At 41.1% G+C, this 20,863-nt stretch overlaps 1 protein-coding gene across 1 annotated transcript in view; it reads right to left on the reverse strand.

The window, feature by feature from the left end:
- Window positions 1–20,863, reverse strand: part of smyd3 (SET and MYND domain containing 3) — a 116,956-nt gene that overhangs the window by 74,858 nt on the left and 21,235 nt on the right. The window contains exons 2-5 of the mRNA XM_034680809.1: window positions 14,323–14,386; window positions 14,139–14,246; window positions 8,431–8,488; window positions 8,114–8,268 (exon numbers count right to left, since the gene is read on the reverse strand). Coding sequence (XP_034536700.1) covers window positions 8,114–8,268; window positions 8,431–8,488; window positions 14,139–14,246; window positions 14,323–14,386 — 385 coding nt within the window. The remainder of the gene's footprint in view (window positions 1–8,113; window positions 8,269–8,430; window positions 8,489–14,138; window positions 14,247–14,322; window positions 14,387–20,863) is intronic.

The following is a 20,863-nucleotide window of genomic DNA, read 5'->3' on the forward strand; positions in this document are numbered from 1 at the left end:
GAATAATTTACTCCCACGCAAAAACAAGTAGTTCTCTGCACACAGTAGTTACACAAACACACACATACACGTTATGTTACGAAAAACCTGACACACTAACAGAAAATTATTACAACCAAAAATTGAGTTGAAAAAAAAAAACCTACATTGACACACACGTGCACGCACGAGCACGGTTCATGTTGTTGAAGTCACGCAGGGAGTGAAAATATTGGCCTCATACTCACGTTTGACGTAAGGTAGTGGTGTGTGTGTGTGTATGTGTGTGTGTGTGTGTGTGTGTGTGTGTGTGTGTGTGTGTGTGTGTGTGTGTGTGTATGTGTGTATGTGTGTGTGTGTGTGTGTGTGTGTGTGTATGTGCGCTTGTGTGTGTGTGTGTGTGTGTGTGTGTGTGTGTGTGTGTGTGTGTGTGTGTGTGTGTGTCTGTGAACAACTGTGATAAATCTTCTCCAATACACAGGTAATAAACAATACAGCACACTTTTCCATAGGGAGAAGCCTTGCTTCTAGTATGGGCATATAAGTGTGTGTGTATGTGTGTGTTTGAGCTCCACTTACAGCCTCATACACAGAACAATAAAAAGTGCTACTTCAGACTCTTTATCAAGTAGCATATGTTCTCCCTGCTACCATTCTTCATAAACTTTTCTTTTCTTTTCTTACCTTTTCACTGCATCCCAAATTCCTCCATCTTTTACAGTCCAATCCTCATATTTTATCCTCTTTCCCAAACCCACTGTATTTTTATGATATTGCTGAGAGACGCGCTTCCTTTTCACTCACTCATCTATTTATTACTCTTTCCATCACTCCCATCCTTAGTCTCGTTTTGTGTTTTCCCTGCTTTCTGATCCTTCAAATCTAACAGTCATTTCTTCTAACACAGTGGATACTGACATCATGATAAACATCCATATCCACTCATTCCATTGCTCTCTGTGTTACTGCATGATAAGTCAAAATTTCTACAATCCCCCTACCTTACTTATCTGGAAAATGGGAAAAGTGTAACAATTTAGTGTAATTAGAACTCAAAAAGTTTCCATTGATAAACTCTTATGAACAACCTGTACTCTCCCCCAACCTGAAAAACACAAAGACCACATTTTCTTTTAGATAAGACTCAACTATTGTGCAAATTCAATGAGTGAATGAAAACATTTGTTTCTTTAACAATTGTACACTTGATGAATGCCCACTCAGAAAACCATGCGAGAATCACAATGAGCAGCTAGTGCAAGTACTGTGGATGACGTTGTGTATCTCATGTGGCAGATTGGCTTTGTAGTTTCAGTTGATGCTGCAGATTCTCAGTCCTTAGCGGTTAAACTTCCCATCTCTTACTAACCATCAACACAGCTTTGGAGCAGACCATCTACTTGATTCTGCTCTTTCAGTATGCTTAGTATGTTTAAGGAGAAAAAGTTTTCTGAAGGTTCCTACAGCACAGAACGTTTTGACTGTATGCAATTTCTATTCACAGATTCCACATGCATAAATATGAAGATTCTGTAATTGGGTGAATTAATTTTAGTATGGTGAGAACTCTGTTCCTGTTTTTAGTATGTTTGTAGTCAGATTAGTACTGACCAGTCATGAACCAATAGGCTTTAGTGAATGAAAAGAAAACAGTCCATATGGAGAGCAGAAGCAGGCAGAATGCAATCATCTAGGCTTCCATTAGCTGCAAGACTCGCTCTGGCCTTTCCATTGGGTGTGAGGCTGAATACAGACAATATGCATGCCAGTCTTTCATGGCTCAGCGTAGACAAGAGGTTGGCATGCAACCTTGCAAATTTCATTAGGAATATCTGTGATAGTAAACAACCAAATTGTCTGTTCTAACAAATAAAGTATGTGAGAGACCAACATAGTCACAGTACTCCGCAGGCTGTTTAGGGTTATTTAGTGAAGCGAAGACCCAGAACTGATGTGGTGTGCAGATCTGTTATGTATAGAATGATCATAATGTGGAATAATTTATCAGTTATCATAGTTGATCAGTTTAGCATGTTCTTGTGACAGATTCCCTGATAATTTTATCTCTGTGTGTCAAGATTTTATGTTAGGCTTCAGATGTAAAAATGTTGGTGTTACTGCAAACCATCTTCAAAGGCGCTTCCTTACCTTCCTTTCTATTTCACTTGTAGAGAAGTCTTAAAGCATGCCTTGTTGGTACATCAAACAATGGTCTTCAATCAGCATGGATTTTAAATACTGCATCACCATTTTGACACGTAATGTTTTGAAGCTTGAAACTATTCCATGATGTTTCAAGGCTCCTATAATTATAGATTTTAAATCTTAAATGATTGCATTGACCTGTGAGGTGTCTTTCAGATGCTAAATTTAGCTTTAATATAAAAGCTACAGTTTGAGAAACAACCTTGGAGCAAATGGCAAGAGGGAATATAAGAGAAGTGACTCAAGAGCAGCAGAGTGAATGAATGACTATGAGGAGGAGGAGGAGGAGGAGGAGGAGGAGGAGCAGGAGCAGTGTATATGTGTCTGTTTGTGTGTGTTTGTGTGTGTGTGTGTGTGTGTGTGTGTGTGTGTGTGTGTGTCTGTTTGTGTGTGTTTGTCTGTGTGTGTGTGTGTGTGTGTGTGTGTGTGTGTGTGTGTGTGTGTGCGTGTGTGTGCGTGTGTGTGCGTGTGCGTGTGCGTGCGTGTGTGTGTGTGTGTGTGTGCGCATTTTATGGGGTAATAGGTCTGGCATGTAAGGGGCTGTGTGTGAATAAATGCTTTTTCATTTTTTACTATGTTCTGTTAAGATACAATGTTATTCACTTTACTCATGTAAACATCATTCCTCAACACTTATATAATTATGACCCTGATTCTGCTTTTGGCAACACAAATCAAAGTCTGCCAATAAAGCTTATTGGATTTCATCAAATTGAAAATTGGACCAGGCTCCAATGAAGCAAATGGTGATGCAGTATTTCATTAGGTTGAACCACACACTTTCACAAAGATGTAGTGCACACAAACATAATGTGAGGCAAACACACACAAATACAAACACACATACATAAACAACAACAGGGAATGTTTAAGAATACACACACAAACTGTTAGAATGTACAACTACGTAACTCGTCATAAACATACGAGTATGAGGATGCACACAAACACACACACACACACACACACACTCACACACACTCACACACAGTCCAGAGAAAGGAAGCTGCTTGAGGGAAGCAATAAAGTGTGCCTTGGCAAGATCTCATCTGTCACCGCTTATTGCAGCACTGCAGTCTGACCCAAACACACACATACAAAATCACAAACACATACACAATTAACACAGACACAAAAAACCCTACTGTATTGCACAGGAACACACAATAGTGCATGCATGCACACAAACCCAACTGCAGTCCATCAAAATCACATAACTGCACAGTAATGAAGGCTAACACACACACACACACACACACACACACACACACACACACACACACACACACACACACACACACACACACACACACACACACACACACACACACACACACACACACACACACACACACACACAAGCGCACACAGTAATACATATGCTGCATATAAAACACACTGTGAACACAGACCCCCCCCACCTCCCTGCTGCTTCTCTTGGGTATATTAAGAGCAGTAATGATGCTGTGGCATGACTTCATTGTGTGTTTCAGTGTGCATGCACGTTAGTGTTTGTGTAGCAGTATTAGTGTGCTATGGAGAGAGTAGCTATTAGCATAAGGAATGGTTTTATAGGATAAAACACTCACCCACTTTAATAGAACAGACCCTCCCCATACATATATACTCACACACACACACACACACACACACACACACACACACACACACACACACACACAAACACACATACAACTCCACTCACAGTAATGACCTATTTTGTTATTTTTTGTTAAGCACACTGAACATTGAGAGTGCACAATAATAAACTCCTCATTTGTTATGTACTTGAGCCATTAAAATAACAAAAAGGGTGGAGGAGGAATAGAGTGGAGGAGAAACAGCAGCTTAAGTACAGAGGAATAATGAGGGGAGGGACATGGAAAGAAGGGGAAGGATAGACAGATGTACAGAACAGACAGAGGGAACAGAGTCAGATACATGGATAGTGATAGCTGACCAAAGAGAAATGGAAACAGAACTACAGAAACAGAGAAGACTAGTGAGAGGATGAAGACAGAAAGTGAAATGAAGGACTTCCCCACTTCTTTACATTGCCTAGACAGGATGCTATTGTATGCAATCACAGTGCCCCCTATAGGCAGCATATCCAACACTGCTCTGGTGGCACACTGGTGGAACTCATCTCAATTTTCCTGTGCCTCATGTGAAGGTTTGCTTGGTTGAAGTAGCTGGAGTTTTGGATGAGTGAGTGCTACATGGCTGATGGGAAATGAGGTAAACCTGGCTAGTTTCACAGCATACACAACCAGTTTGAAAATTTTTGATTCTTCTCAAGAAGCTGTCTCAAAATGTGTTCTGTGACTTTCACTTGGTTTGTAATTGGTTTCTTTTTTAACAGCTGTTGGTAGCAGGGAGGCCCTCTTTTTTGATGCTCACGCAGCAAGTCAGTTTCAGGATGTTGTCTCATCATTGGCATGCTCAGTAAACTCAAGTAAACTTTATTTGTACGGCACCTTTCAGAAGACAAGATCATATTATCCAAAGTACTAAAGACAGGGAAAAAAGGCAGACATTGACTGTAATAAATACAATTATAAAAAGCTAAGGAAATTAAACATATAACTAAGGAAAATACACCTGCACTTTGCATTTTCTGAAGGCTTGTGCTGCCGAGCAATACCTCAGAATAAGAAATGGATTCAATAAGACTGCCCTTTGGGTCACTTTCTGCATATTAGGTTCTTTATTCAGCGTTTCCAGCAGACCCATTATAAATTCCTTATCAAGGTGACTTATTTATAGCTGGGCTATACTAAACCAAGAGACTTCTCCCACTGATTGTAGGTCATCACCACAACATTGGATGGATGTGGCAGAACTGTATGCTGAACAGCCACCATGAATTTAGCTCCTATTTTGAATACTGACAGACAGTCACAATGTTGGGTTTTTTGCACAAGAAGTGACCATTTTTGGTTGAAAAATTGGAAATGCATTGCTGATCCCAATCCTGCTCTATACATCCCAGTGGAAGCAACTTGTCAATCATTGGTAGCCATGCTTTAAACCTGAACAGCTTAACCAAAGTTTCATTCTGAATGGGGCCATTGTTTGCAAAATGAACAACATGCTTTGTTTATAAAGATATTAACCAGCGTCATGGACCATAACGATAGGGAAATGTTTATCAAGGTAAAAAATCAACTGAAAGAAGTTGATCATAATAAAAGGTTCATACAGCCAAACTTGTATTTGCAACCAGTGTAGTCTCCCTCTGCTTGCCACTGGGAATAATGCAGGTTCAAGGTATTTGTACATTTCCTTCTTGGTTCTAACATGAGGTTAAGTCCTCTTCTTATGTAGAGGCTATGTTGTATACTAGAATAATACTGAAGCTCAAATGTGGTGTGACCAGCCATGAAGATGCATGAGTCCTACATCCAATGACATCAGACATGGGGCAATAGAGTGAGTCTACATGGCTTTTAAACAGAGCATGAGTGGGACCAAAGAAGCCTCTAAACCTAGCTCTTCACTTCCAAACCCCTTCTTTGGTGATGTTCAATCACATCATTAATTGATTTGAAGGTGTGAAGTCAAAGTCGACAATATTTTTTTAGCCAAATAAAATACAAGACAGTAGAAGTAGGAGACCACTGGTTTTTGTGAGTCACTTCATCCATTCAATGCAGTACTCGACACACCAACAGACACACTGTGAGTCCACCAGCGCTACATCACTGAAGTTATTGTAGAGGCAGCAGCTTTACAGCTCTATAATAGGATTATATGGTGTCTCGCCTCAAAGAGGAAACACTGCAGTGTGGGTGCGGGTAGGAAGGATTTGCCCTACTGACCATAATAAGTTCTATGTCAGTGTGAGATTGTTTTCACTTAAGAATAACGATGCATGAAGCCACACACAAACAGATGAACTCAAGTGAAATAGCAAATGAAAAATGAACAAAGTATTTCAGCTGATTCTACTGAGTGCTACTTTCACTGAAAGAACATTGATACCACAATCATCATTTTCCTGTATATCTTAGGCTCAAAGCTCTGGCTGTTAAATGATTAAAATCTCATTCCCTCAGCTCTTGTTTGTAAAAGATATTACCCTGTGACAATTAATGTTAGCTGACAAACTCATTTTCAGAGAGCAGCTTTTACAAAGTTACAAACCTAGTCCTTCACTTTCTGTTAACATGTCATGTAGTGACATACTTTGTGCAGCTCCTGCTCTCTTTAAAGCTCTCTGTAACATCTTCATGATTCATCCTCTCTCCTCCCTCCGTTCTCTCTCTATTCCCCTCTCATTTTTCTCACACTAACTCTTCCTCCTTTTCTCCCTTTCTTTAATCCACTCAGTGTTGTTCGCCGTCTTTATCTCCCTCAGTTTGCAGCAGAATTCCCATCGGAATCTTGATCCTTGTTCAATCAGCAGTTTTTCCCAGCTTCGCAATCCAATCCCACATGTGCTCACTCACATTCATGAGCACATGCATATGCATCTCTCATCAAAGATAATACATACTCTGACTTCCTCAATAAACCCTCATACTTAATACAATTAAAATGACAAACAAACATGTTTCTGTGTTGGTAAAGTAGAGTACTATGACAACAGAGGTTCTGCTGTCACATAGAGAAATTAATCAGTAGGTCATAGAGGCTACGGCCACACAGCAGCTCTGTGAGACTTTTCTGATCATCAGGGATCAGTTAAATTAAATGCTATTACAGATAATCGGCCAAATGCAGATTGTGGGCCCCAATAATTAGCCAGGTCAATAATCAGTCGACCCCTAGTCATGATCAAGTTAAGGTTGCAACATCCAAGGCTTTCTGGCCAACATGCTTACAATGATTGTGTCAGAATACTGACCTTCAGCACACAATGATATATAAGAATCTAGCAGATGTTTGATCATCCGCATTCATAAGCAATGCTCATGGTGGCACTACTTTAAAGTCTATGTATGGTAAGCTATAAATGAATTGCCCTTCTTGGGATCAATAAAGTTGTCTGAATCTGAATCTGAATCTGAAGTCTATGGATCCCCTTATCGAACAAGTCATTTGTTAATTTTTTTTCTACATTGCTCTCTTCCCTTAAGTCTCCTTTGTAAAGGAGATCTTAGAATCACTCAAACAAACTCTGACCTGGTTTGGATTTTGAAAATCCTAAAATGAAAAAAGATGGTGTTATTGCTTTGAATGTACAACTTCGATGTCATAGTTCACTCAAATTCTACGAGTGAGTGTCACGCATCTTTGACTTTCATGTTTGTTTTATGGTTTTAAGGAAACACTTGTAGATCATTTACCAAGCTGCTTCCAATTAATCAACCTTACTCATCCAATGATTGGGATGAACTAAAAACAAACAGATTCCTTGGAAAACATACTCCTTAAGGCAGAGAAATCTTTAAGAGGAGTCACACAAAGCTAACAGATAACAGAGGTAGACAACCACATCTATGCCGCACACATTCAGTTCTTCTGAAGACAGCTGGTGTGTTTTAAAAGAATTAGACCCGAGGTTGTTCTGGGAATACACACACACACACACACACACACACACACAGACACACACACACACACACACACAGACACACACACACACACACACAGACACACACACACACACACACACAGACACACACACACACACACACACACACACACACACACACACACACACACACACACACACACACACACACACACACACACGAGGACCTAATCACAGGTGCCGGGAAGATCTTAGACATATGTTGAGGTCCATCCAAAAGCAGCAGGAGATTCTCAAAGCAATAAACAGTTGCTTGTGTCTGCCATGTATTCATGTCTGTGTGTTTCCTCATGTGCATGTGTTTTGCCAAGGTGTCAACATGTGTGTGTGTACTGTATGCAAAAGCAAACGCTAGGAGATTTAGACTAGGCTTAAATGGATTTAGCATACCTTTGCAATAAGGCTGAGGGGCTCTTGGCAGGAAGGAGGCAGTGCTGATATAGTTTCCTGCGTCAGGTGAAGTACTTCTGGTTGCAGGTAGAGCTCCAACATGGACGCCAGCTGAGACAGACCTTGTTTCTTGTGCTCAGACATGGAGCTCAGGTCTGTAAGGAATAATTTAGAAACAATCATCTGTCTAGTTTTCCCAATTAACTTCTCACAAGAGTGTTAGCGTCGACAATGACGAACGGAAATTCACTTCAGTTCCTTCAATTTAATGCAGTGACATTAGATTCAGGCAAAACATACACACACAAGAGACTTACGTGATTCATGTTCCTCCAAAGGGTAGAGCTCCTCACTACTGCTCGGAGACGGATTTAACTAGAAGGAAAAAGAAGAAAGGGCAGCATGAATGTTATTATCATGCAACAGTGTTATTTTTACTACAATTAGGCTTTACTTTTTAGGCAAGGCAAGGCAAGGCAAGGCAGCTTTATTTGTATAGCGCATTTCATACACGAGGGCAACTCAATGTGCTTTACATTAACACATTAAAAGCATTGGAGACATTCAGACAAGCATAAAAGAACATAATTAAAATGACAAATATGATAAAACAGAAAAGAAAAGGAAAATTAGAAATATATTAAAAATTACATTAAAATTTTAATTTAAAGTGGGTTAAAATAATCTAAGATAGGAAGGCAGAGGTAAATAAAAAAGTCTTAATCTTTGATTTAAAAGAGGTGAGAGTTTGAGCAGACCTACAGCTTTCAGGGAGTGTGTTCCAGATATGTGGTGCATAATGACTAAACGCTGCTTCACCATGTTTCGTTCTGACTCTAGGAACTGAAAGCAGACCAGTACCTGATGACCTCAGAGGTCGAGGTGGTTCATAAAGTAGTAGCAGATCAGCAATGTATTTTGGGCCTAAACCATTCAGTGCTTTATAAACCATCAGCAGGATTTTAAAGTCTATTCTCTGACAGACAGGAAGCCAGTGTAGAGATCTAAGAACTGGAGTAATGTGGTCTACTTTTTTGGTCCTTGTTAGGACTCGAGCAGCAGCATTCTGTATGAGCTGCAGTCGTCTGATGGACTTTTTAGGGAGTCCTGTAAAGACCCCGTTACAGTAGTCTAGTCTGCTAAAGATAAATGCATGGACGAGTTTTTCTGCATCCTGCTGAGACATAAGTCCTTTAATCCTTGATATATTCTTAAGGTGATAGTAGGCTGACTTTGTAATTGTCTTAATGTGGCTGCTGAAATTAAGGTCTGAGTCTATGACTACACCAAGGTTTCTGGCTTGGTTTGAACATTTCATCATTGCAGATTGGAGCTGAGCAGTAACCTTTAACCTTTCTTCCTTGGCTCCAAAAACAATCATTTCAGTTTTTTCTTTGTTTAACTGAAGAAAGTTCTGGCTCGTCCAGTCATTGATTTGTTCAATGCATTTACTCAGTGTTTGTATGGGACTATAATCCCCTGGTGATATGGTGATGTAAATGTGTGTGTCATCTGCATAGCTATGGTATTTTATTTGGTTGTTTCTTATTATCTGACCTAAGGGGAGCATGTAGATGTTGAATAGTAGAGGCCCCAGAATGGATCCTTGAGGTACTCCACATACGATTTTCATCCGCTCAGATGTGTATTTACCTATAGACACAAAATAGTCCCGGTCATTTAAATAGGACTTAAGCCAATTTAGTACTGCACCAGAGATTCCCACCCAGTTTTCAAGTCTGTCCAGTAGTATCTTGTGGTCAACTGTGTCAAAAGCAGCACTGAGATCAAGTGATACCAAAACTGAGATTTTGCCGTTGTCTGTGTTTAAATGAATATCATTGAGGACCTTGACTAGAGCGGTCTCTGTGCTGTGATGTGATCGGAATCCTGATTGGAAGACATCAAAACAGTCATTTATCATTAGATAATTGTTCAGTTGTTGAAAAACAGCTTTTTCAATAATTTTACTTAAAAAAGGGAGGTTTGATATCGGCCTATAGTTGTTCATTTCTGATGCATCTAAATTGTTCTTCTTCAGGAGGGGTTTAATTACTGCTGTTTTCATGGCCTGGGGGAAGACACCTGTAAGAAGAGACATGTTGACAATTTGAAGCAGATCCGAGGTCATGCAGTCTGAAACCTTTTTGAAAAATGGTGATGGTAGAATGTCAAGGCAGCAGGATGAGGATTTCAAATGCTGTATTATATCTTGTAGGTTTTTGTAATTTATTGGATTAAATTGTGTCATAGTGATTGAGTTGTTTTTTGGTGGACACACAGATAACACATTCCCAGTACCTCGTACAGTAGTGCTGACTGCTTGTCTGATTTTCTGAATTTTGGCGGTGAAGAAGAATGCAAATTCATTGCAGGCCTTGGTAGATAAGTGTTCAGAGGCCACTGGCACAGGGGGGTTTGTTAGCCTGTCGACTGTAGCAAACAGGGCGCGTGCATTATCTTTGTTTTTGGAGATAATGTCTGAGAAGAAGGTCTGCCTTGACTTTTTCAGTTCTAGATTAAACATGTGAAGTCTTTCTTTATAAATGTCATAATGAACCTGAAGCTTTGTTTTACGCCACCTGCGCTCAGCTTTTCGACATTCCTTTTTTTCATGTTTGACCTGCATGGTATTCCTCCAAGGCGATTTTTTCTTATTGGAGACCACTTTTAATTTAGTTGGTGCAATGGAATCAATAATGTTTGTAATTTTTAAAGTGAAATCTTCTACAAGTTCATTTGCAGAGAACCTAGAGAGGGGGGTTATGGAAGAGAAAGCCTGAATAAATATATCACTGGTACTTTCAGTAATGTAACGTTTTGAGATAACCTCAGTTTGAACATTAGTGTTCACAGATAAATCACTTTCAAAGAAAACACAGCAGTGATCAGAGAGAGCAACATCAGATACCAGAACCTTGGAAATGTTTAGACCCTTGGAGATAACCAAGTCTAGGATGTGGCCCCTGTTGTGTGTGGGCTGCGTCACATGCTGAGTGAGTCCAAAGTTGTCAAGGACATAACACAGTTCTTCAGTCACTCTGTCCTCAGGTTTGTCAACATGGATGTTAAAATCACCAACAATTAAAACAGAATCAAAGTCAGTGCAGATAAGAGACAGTAGTTCAACAAGGTTATCAAAGAAATCAGTACAGTATTTAGGTGGTCTGTAAATATTAAGAAATATAGACCGAGAGGATGTATTTAACTGAAGAGCCACATATTCAAAAGAAGTGAAATTTCCATAAAACACCTGCTTGCATTTGAATAACTCATTAAAGATTATACTAGTACCTCCTCCTTTTTTATGCGTTCTAGTCTCACTCACAAAAGAGAAGTTTGGAGGGCATGATTCAATGTGTACAGCTGCACTGTTATCTTGGTCTAACCAAGTCTCTGTTAAAAACATAAAATTAAGATTGTGTTTAATAATAAAATCATTTATTAAAAAAGATTTGCCTCCCAGAGACCTGATATTTAATAAAGCTAAGTTTAGTGAGTTAAAACCAGTTGTGTTATTTTTTACAGCTGTTTGTGGCTGACGAGGAAGTGGAGCTAAATTTAATAAGTTGGCAGATTTAGTCGAGTATCTTCTGTTTCTTAGCAGATTTACCCTTTTTCTATTTCCTGCCAACAGAGGAATTGAGGAGGCTACCTGAATTCCACAGGGCCCCGGCTTTTCCTGGTTGAAAACATTAATGATATCAGCTTTGAAGCCTGGACCCGGCCCATATCAGTTAGAATTGTTATGATGATGATGATTCTGAGGAGGTGAAGGGGCTTTGTGAAGTTTCTGTGATGGTGGTTTCGGGCACGGTGGTGGGCTGGGGGCTGGGCGATGGGGTAGATTTAGGGGAGAGAATATGGGATTTGGACGGGGTGTAAGCTTGATTCCAACATTGACAAGCTTTTTCATCTCATCCGTAAAATCCAGGAGGGGGGAGGAGGGAGAGAGAGTGACTGGAGAGGGCGGGGAGTTGGCTGGTGTTTGGGGTGGTGAAGAATAGAAATCTCCTCCTGTTGGGAGTGGAGGCCACTCCTCTTGTTGGGGGGTGGAAGATGGCCGCAGTGGAGGCCACTCCTCTTGTTGGGGGGGTGAAGATGGCCGCAGTGGAGGCCACTCCTTTTGTTGGGGGGTGGAAGATGGCCGCAGTGGAGGCCACTCCTCTTGTTGGGGGGGGTGAAGATGGCCGCAATCTAGGACGCTCCTCTCGTTGGGGGGTTGAAGTTGGCGGCACTGGAGGACGCTCCTCTTGGGGGGGTGAAGGTGGCGGCGATGAAGACTCCTCCTGGCTCAGCGATCTCAGTCGTTTTCCTCCAGAATGTGGTCTTATCTGCTGTTTTGTTTTGTCTTGTCTCTTGTCCTTGGCCAGGGAAGCTGGTGTGTGATACACAGAGTAAAATAGGTTGGAAGTGAACAATCTTACTCCTGACTTGTTGAGGCAAAATCCATCTGCCTTAAAAAGGTGTCTGCGTTCCCAGAAAATATTAAAATTGTCAATAAAGTTCACTGATTGAGCAGCACATGTAGCTTTGAGCCATTTGTTCAAAATCAACAGCCTGCTGAATCTCTCGTCCCCTCTTCGGACAGTCGGTAGAGGGCCACTGATAAACACCACAGTATCAACAGATCTGACTTTGCGCAGCAGATCAGTAAAATCTTGTTTCAATACCTCAGATTGTTGCTTCACAACATCCAAGGCCCCAGTGTGAAGAATGAGTGATTTCACCGTTGTGTGGTCAGCAACAATGTCCAGAATTTTGTCTGAAATGTCAGAGACCGAATCGTTGGTGAAGCAGAGGACTTTGGTGTTTCTCTTGCCACAGAGGCTACTGACCTCTTTCACGGCACCATCGCCCACGATCAGTGTTTCAGGCCCAGTCGTCAGCTCCCTCTGCGGCCTTTTGCTTATAGATTTGGTCTCGTACCTTCCCTTGGTCTTCGAGGACACAGGGTTTCTCAGGTCCTGGGATGGAGAGTCAGGATCTTGTGAAAGTGGTGCAAATCTGTTCTCTAAATGTATCTTTGTTTCTTCTACAGGTTTGCTCTTACTAGTAGTTTTTACTGCTGTCCATGGCTGTTTCCTCCTTGGTAGGGGGGTTGAGGCGGCACTCCTTCTGGATGAGAGTGCAGGCCAGCCAGTCGCATCAGAAATCTCAGGGCGCTTGGCTCTGCCTGTTATCCGTTCTCTCATGTCCGTGGGAAACGTTTTATCTTTAGGCCTAGCGCCAAGAGTGTTCCAGCTGGTCCCAACTGCACAGTCCTCCTGTTTTGGAGTGTCATTGTTTGGGCTAACTAGCCGTGTGTTAGCAGGTACATGTCTGCTGCTCTGACCCCATGGAAGAGTGGTGTCATTCCCGCATAGTCCATTCACTTCCACATTCACTTCTATCCGATGCATCTTTGTTTCCAGCACAGCAATTTTCTGAAGGATCTTCTGAAAATCGTCCACAGTGAAAGGAGGCATTTTGGTTCCAGTTAGCTTAGCTGCTAACAGGCTTTTGCCGATCAGTAGGCCACGTTTGCAGTTTCGATAAAATGCCGAGATAAGGCAGTTGTTTACTTTGTCGACAGTAAATTATAGTCCCAGTGGTTTCTAAGTATCCTGGAGTGACTGCTTGTAGTCTCTCAGTGAAGAAAAAAGAGTTAAAATGAAAAGAATGCAAGCATAAGCAAGAGCAAGCAAAAAAGCGTCTGCACTCCTCAAGAGCAGGAAGTAACAATTTTAGCACTTCTTCATGAAGCACAGTTATTCTTGAATTACATCCTTGAAAGAGTGAATCTGTCAGGCACTTTAAAAAGCTGTTTGCTCTGGCGCTTGATGACAAAAGATTTTTTCAAAATATGCGTTTGATTTCAAGTAAATTTTGATGTGGTGCTTTTTTGAAAACCTCCAAAATTTTGGTTGAATGTTTTATATATGCAAGCAGAAATATGCAGCCAATCAGAGCAAACAAGGCAAATGACCAAAATGCTTTTTATTTTGCTCTTCATTGTCTAAAAGTGAGAAAGACCAAGATGTACCGAGGTAAAAACGATCCTTGCAGCCAAACGGACAGAGTCAGTGGGAATTCTCGGCAGGAGGCTTCGCAGGCACTTGCACTCTCTCTTATGGCTGGACCACGCTTGTTTCTGAAGGGAGAAAGAGAAGAACATCAATAAACTGACAGACACACATACACAAATACATATACTTTTAATACAGTACCTGGCAGGAGGTGTTGCAGTAGCGAGCCGTCTTGCATTGAGAGCATCTCAACAAGGTCTCACGTCTAGACAGAAGAGGAGAGAGAGTTACAGCTGACCTTCTACAAAGAAAATTCTTTCATACCACGATTACAGCAAACAAAAGGATTTAAAGGCTGATTCACTTTCATCAAAAAGCTCTGAAGGCCAGAGATAGATATGTATAAAAGCTCAAGGAGCACATGACTCAGCAGGCTGGGGTTTGACTTGTACTTTAGTTATTACGGAAGTTTCTTTCAATTTCATTTCTTTCACACTACTGAATAAAAACTGTTCTGCAGCTGCATGAACAGAGAAGTTATTTATGAAAAGTAAGCTGCAGCTATATAATTTCTGCCAATGTCATGACCTTAACCCACGCTGCAACCCTGCATCATCCCTTCCCTCTGCTATATCAAGCTGTGTGCATCCACATTGTCTTCCTTTATCAGCCTACCCATCGTCGTCAGGATGATCTAAGAGCTTTACATTAGGCACACTCTCCTCACTGTCACATCCTGTTAGTATCAAGGCACTGGCATGTGTCTGAGCACTTGTGTGTTTGATGTGCATGTCCACCCTATGTGTATGCCTTTTTTCTGTGTGTTCACGTGTCGTTCGTGCCTCTGTGGTCTGTTGTGTTTCTTGGAGTGACACTGCTGTCTTTTCCAGTTTGCCCGTCAGTGTGATAACAAGCCAGAGCACAGCAGAGTCTGTCTGCTTCACGCTGCCAATTACAGCCGCTAGAGAGGGCAACGCAACGCAACTCAAAACACACACACAAATACACACATAAATACATTAGATGTGAGCCACATAAACTCAGCCAGAGTATGCTATGCTTGTGTATTGGCTAATATGATCTATACAAGACATATTGTGTATATAGCAGGTACTGTGCTCATAATAAATGATAGAAACTCAATGATTTATGTGTTGAAAAGAAAAAATAAATCAGATTATCCATGCCCTTATTTATGATGACAGATTCAATCCTCTGGGCGTTGTTGTTACCAGTCTTGGATATCTGTCAACAGATGTTTTGATGTCTTCACAGATGTTTCTTTTCAGCTGCTCATGCTGGAGGGCTTTGTTGCTCTACCTCCTGCTTTCTGCTGCCAGAGGTCAGCACGCACAGGTCCCTGTCATTCACAGCCATCAAGCTTGCTGCATTGCAACCATCTCCCTTGCCAATACTGCTGCGAGCTGGCCTTCAGGCTAAGCCACCATGTAATGTTCTGGTGTCTCAGCTAGGCTGAGTTGAGTATGTATCTCCTCTACATAGTAAAACACATTCCCTGTGTGCCTCTATAAGGGTTGGCCGTTGTCAGTGACTCAGTTTGTGATTTTCATGGACAGGATCTCAAGGCAAAGCCAGGGGGAGAAGCATGCCAGGCTTGCAGACCTCATAATTGCAATCATACTTTTTGTAGATGATGTGGTTCTGTTAGCTCCATCAATCTATGACCTCCAGCAAGCTCTGTGGCTGTTTACTGGCAAGTGTGAAGCAGACAGGGTTAAAGTCACAGTCTGAGGCATGAAGCTTTAGCCATTTTAACATGTTATGTTCATGATGGAACTGCTATGCATCTGTTAGACCTTGTCGACAATTGATACACAGAAATAGAATGGTGGGGTAAAGACATTCTGTGGGATTGTAAGGCTACAGTAGTTCAGTAGGCCAGAGTAAAAAAACAGAATTGGTGTTATTTGAGACCTTTTGGAGGATTTGGTCAGGGACTTGAGTAAGGATCAGGGGTGTGTCACGAGTAGTGGCCATGGGGGCCTCTAGCCTCCAATGTAACTAAACTTAGTACAAAAATTGAGGAAATTTGTGTCTGATGGATTATGTCTTTGTTGTAACAATGCTTCTTGGCAATAAATCTTACCATTGGAAAGCCTGTTTATTTCCTTTTTAAATGGTGCCACATTTGCAAGGAACGTGCATTTGTGGGATAAGCAGCAGAGCATGAACAATGTGCCAAATCTTCTCTGGCAATGCCAAACAGCTTAGTCTGTTGTTGTTATTGACTCTTGTTTTGAGCTTCTGGTACCCCCACGTGCTGACAATCAGGTGCTTGATTGGCAGCACCTGTGAGGATGGGCCCTGCTACAGTGGTCAGTAAGTGTCTGTTCCAAGAATCTGCATGCCATGTTGGACTGATCTGAATAGGACCCGTGCGATAGGGCAACTTCATGCTGGTGTTCCACAAAACCAAGTTGCGGCATTATTTGGGGTGAGCCCAAGAACCATCTACAAAGTGAAGGCCAAGTTCCATATAGAGGGGCATTTCAGAGACAGTTGGTGAAGTGAGCATCCCAAGAAGACGACAGCTGAGGATGACCATTTCCTCCCCCCTGTCAGCACTTAGGAACAGAAGGCTGTCGTCCACGGATTTGTGGTCGAGGTTTGCAGGACAATATGGCCGCCATGATCAGGTAGTTTGGATTTTAAAGTATTTTTAAAAGCAAGTACTCCAGCACTTTAACTCAAGTCATAATTTGACTGAGCAACTTTCACTTATTGGAGTAATATTTGACCGAAAGTATCTATACTTTAAATTAATGAAGTTGTATACTTTGTTGCCCCCACTTCTACAAAGTCTCTGGAGACTGCAAGTCATATTTTCACTCAATTATTGGGTACACCTGCAAGTAATCACATTGCCACCTTCATGTAATCTTGACTCCATCTTTTCCACTTTTTCCACGAACGCCAACTTGAACTTTGTACTTGTTACCCATTGTGACAATATCCTTAGATGTTAGCACCCTCCTATTTTTGTAGTCTGAGCAGTCACTGAAATGTCACATTCAGCAACTAATCCTTGTGCCATGCAAGCAGCGCTTGCCGTTTTGTTTTTCAGAGCAAGGTTGTATGAAAAGTGAAAATAATGTGTGGCATAAAAAGCAAACTGAGCCCTCTGTATTGGCTGAAGAGCTAATGTCTATAGTTTATTGAAGCTCTTAAACCTCTCCCAACTTCATGAAATCTCATAAGTTATTTTAACTTGCTTAGACAATTTTTTATCATGTGTGGCCATGTGACAGCACACACAACCAATAAAAGACAGAAAATGAAGTGTTAAATACATAATTTATTTCACAGCAGAAATTATCCTGGCTGAAATTCATCCTGTGATGTTGTGATTACGTGGTCTGCACCTGGAACCACTTGATGGCAGGGATGCTTTTTATAGCAAGTTTTAAAAGTCTAACCTCAGATCATTTCTCTGTAGCGACAGACTGTTGGACAGCTCGCTGTAAAGCTTCATTATCTAATTTTAAACAGCAATTCTTTGCTTCAGTGAGGCACATCTGCCAGATGCTGGGTCTCAAAACTTTGATTTCATCTTATTACACATGCTTGAAATAAAAATCTCTATCATGTAAATGAAGATGTGCTTGTACAACTGGCGACCCAGTCAGTCCCTCGCGGAAGTTGCAATTTTGCAATCGCAACTATCAACACAAATTCAACCAATCAGCGTGATTTTTTTCGCGGCCTTGCAATTTTATATAGTCACCGCAACTTTCCCGCAAATTTGACCAATTACCTTAATCTCAGCCCCTGTACGTCATCGGTTTCATCATCAATTTCACTTCCTTGGAACATAAACGTAAGTCCTCACTTGATCGGCACTTTTCAACAACAAAACACAGAGAACGGGTGAAAAGAGGGGACAGCAGGCAGGACAAGTGACGATGACAACGTTGTTATTTATAGATACTAGAGTTATTATTTGAGGGGTTCAGTGTTAGCTTGGTCTCTACCTGCAGCAGGTGTGAACCAGCTCTCCCTCCTCCATGCATCTGTCTCATCTTCATTGATGATTTTTACTCCCGGTGTGCGTTAGTGACAAAGACACAACCAGGGGACGTCTGTTTAATATTTGAGGTTTGACGTTTTTGGTCAACTCCTAGTCATCAAAGATGCAGATTCATTTCAGAGTGCCGTGAACCGACTGTCTGTCCAGTACCTCACTGCGAGTTGCATTCAGGACCGTCGTAAATGTGCAATACAGTCCTTTCATGGCATTTTTCTATGAATCAAGAGAATTAAAATACAGTCACAGTGGACATATCAAGAATGTTTTCTAAAAACAACTGTAATTTAGCATATTTACTTGCCCCTGAGATGTTATTGGGGGAAAAAAAGAAGAAAAAAAAAATCACAACTTTCCCCGCAATTTTTTCAAAAAGCTGTCGCAAAAATCAGGCTTTTTGGGCCGCAACAATCACACAAAAATCCTGCAAAATCCTGGAGGGACTGCCCAGTACGTTCCTTTTAATTTTAGTGAGTGAGTGTGTAATTCCAAATACGGGCCTGGAGTCAGGATTAGTATAGGAGCAAGAGGTTTGTTTGGAATGAGCTCACATACAGTAAAAAGTCAATGTGTGATTGATCTTATGATGAGAGAAAATAATAGAATAGTGCCGATGAAGTCTGACAATGGATGATATTATGAGCTTTGACAAATAGAAAATTAGGTAATGAAGAGCATGATGGATTTAAATAAGTAGCCAAGGGCTTATCGTACTGTACATGGGACATGAATTAGATTGGGTATATGAAAGCTGTTGATGACATTATAATAACCTTTAAGGAAACAGCTGACATACATGAAATCACACACTGTAATCCTGACAGATAGCTGTGGCTTGTTCATGTTAGCAACAGAAGTTAAGTGTTTCCTCTGACTATCCATCAGCTGTGTGTGTCCAGCTCGACTCCCACAGGCTTCAACAAAGATTTGAAAACACACTCCTCTTTGCTGTTCTCCTCACCCTTGTAGTCCGTGTCATTTATAGCTTTCCTCTCTGTCTTTCTCCTCTTTTCTTACCCGCTCTCCTCCTCTACTACCCCTGAGGTTTATTTGCTCTGACCTTTCCTAACTTAAACCCAATGGTACTGTTATAGTCTCTCTCTGGGACAGGGGTTCATGAAAACACAGTTATTCTTGTCATGCTGAGATGTAACAGGAACAAGGAAGCCACCCACACTTCAAGAAACACATGCTTGCACTATGAGACACGGAGTAAAAACAGAAGATAGGAGCAGACCAGACCCAAACACAGACTGGTTCTGTGCAGCTTCAACACATGAATGCAGAATGTAACACACAAGCTAAAAGTTTGGACACATCAAGAGTTACCGGATGCAGGAAGTATATCCATCTTCCATGAAGCCAGAAAGGCAGGCTAGAGCTTAACACAACACTGTTTTCAGTTCTGTACTTGATCTGGTCTCTGGTGCTTTACTTTGTGGGAAATGTTGAACTTCAGGAAGCAATCCCATGCAGAAAGACCTATGCTGATTGCTCTTGTATACTTTGATTTTAAACGTCATAATGCAGTGTACGTTATTATATTACTTCAAAGACCCGGGGTGTGTTATCATAGACTGTATAAAATATGGACGTAGTATCCGTGATGTCACCCATCTGTTCCTCAGCGCTGTTTTGAAGCCAATCGACGGTGGTAACCATATTGGAAATTGATAGAGAAAGTAGCTACATAGAGCCAAGATGTTTTTTGAACCAGGCTGTAAACATGTCTATTAATGCTGTAAAGATCGTCTTTTTGGAATCGGTGTCTATGTGGTTTTTTGTGTTTCTGCAGCCAGCCTCAAGCGGATGCTCGATGAATTGCAGTTTATAACACTTCGGCATGGGCTTCATAGTTTGAGACTGGAGGTTGCCACTTGGTTAAAATCTGTTAATTACTGGTAGTGTTATATACTTAATTCTTATTGGTCAAAACCCTGTCACAATGGCTATTAATTCCCATTGGCAAAAGTGACGCCCGGGACAATGTGATCACTTATGCCAATGGACTAAAAAAAAAATGGAAAGTCAACCATTTGTTTCTGAAGCAGAGTTCTGAGGTTTATTGTCGGTGGTCACCAAGGTGTAGAGTTAAGGCCTGCCTTTAGCCTCTTTGCTAACAGCTACAGTGTGCCCGCCAGTCAGTTCAGTTAGGCATGCTTTGATTTGTTAACAAAAAACACCGGAGGCATTAACTCCGGCATTGTGATTTGGGAAACACTGAATGACATTTTTTACTGACTGTGGTTTTAATGAACAAACTATATGCTTTAAACTGAGAAAATATTAAACAGAAAATGCACGAATGACTATAATCTGTAACGATGCAGCCCTACTTTCAATTCTATACTTCTAAATTGAGTCTCCAGTAAATCTACAACATCAAACTATGTAAACCAATTATATAAACTGTGATCAAAGATTTGCGCTTAGAGCAAAGAAAAATGGACACAAGAACTGAGTCACCCTAACAAGAAAGACAGAGAGGAATTTAAGAGAGAGAGAAAAAGAAACTCTGACGAAATATCGGTCTAATACTGTACGGTTACTGAACCACATTAACGCACAGATGCACCTCAGCTACGGTTGTTATGGTGACCGCCTCCAGGCTGATAAGCTCTCAGCATTTACAATATATCCAGTCATACACACTCAAACACGCACGCACACACACACATATAAATAAGTGTCACAGTA

This window comes from Notolabrus celidotus, chromosome 3 (genome assembly GCF_009762535.1).
Source record: "Notolabrus celidotus isolate fNotCel1 chromosome 3, fNotCel1.pri, whole genome shotgun sequence".
NCBI lineage: Eukaryota > Metazoa > Chordata > Actinopteri > Labriformes > Labridae > Notolabrus > Notolabrus celidotus.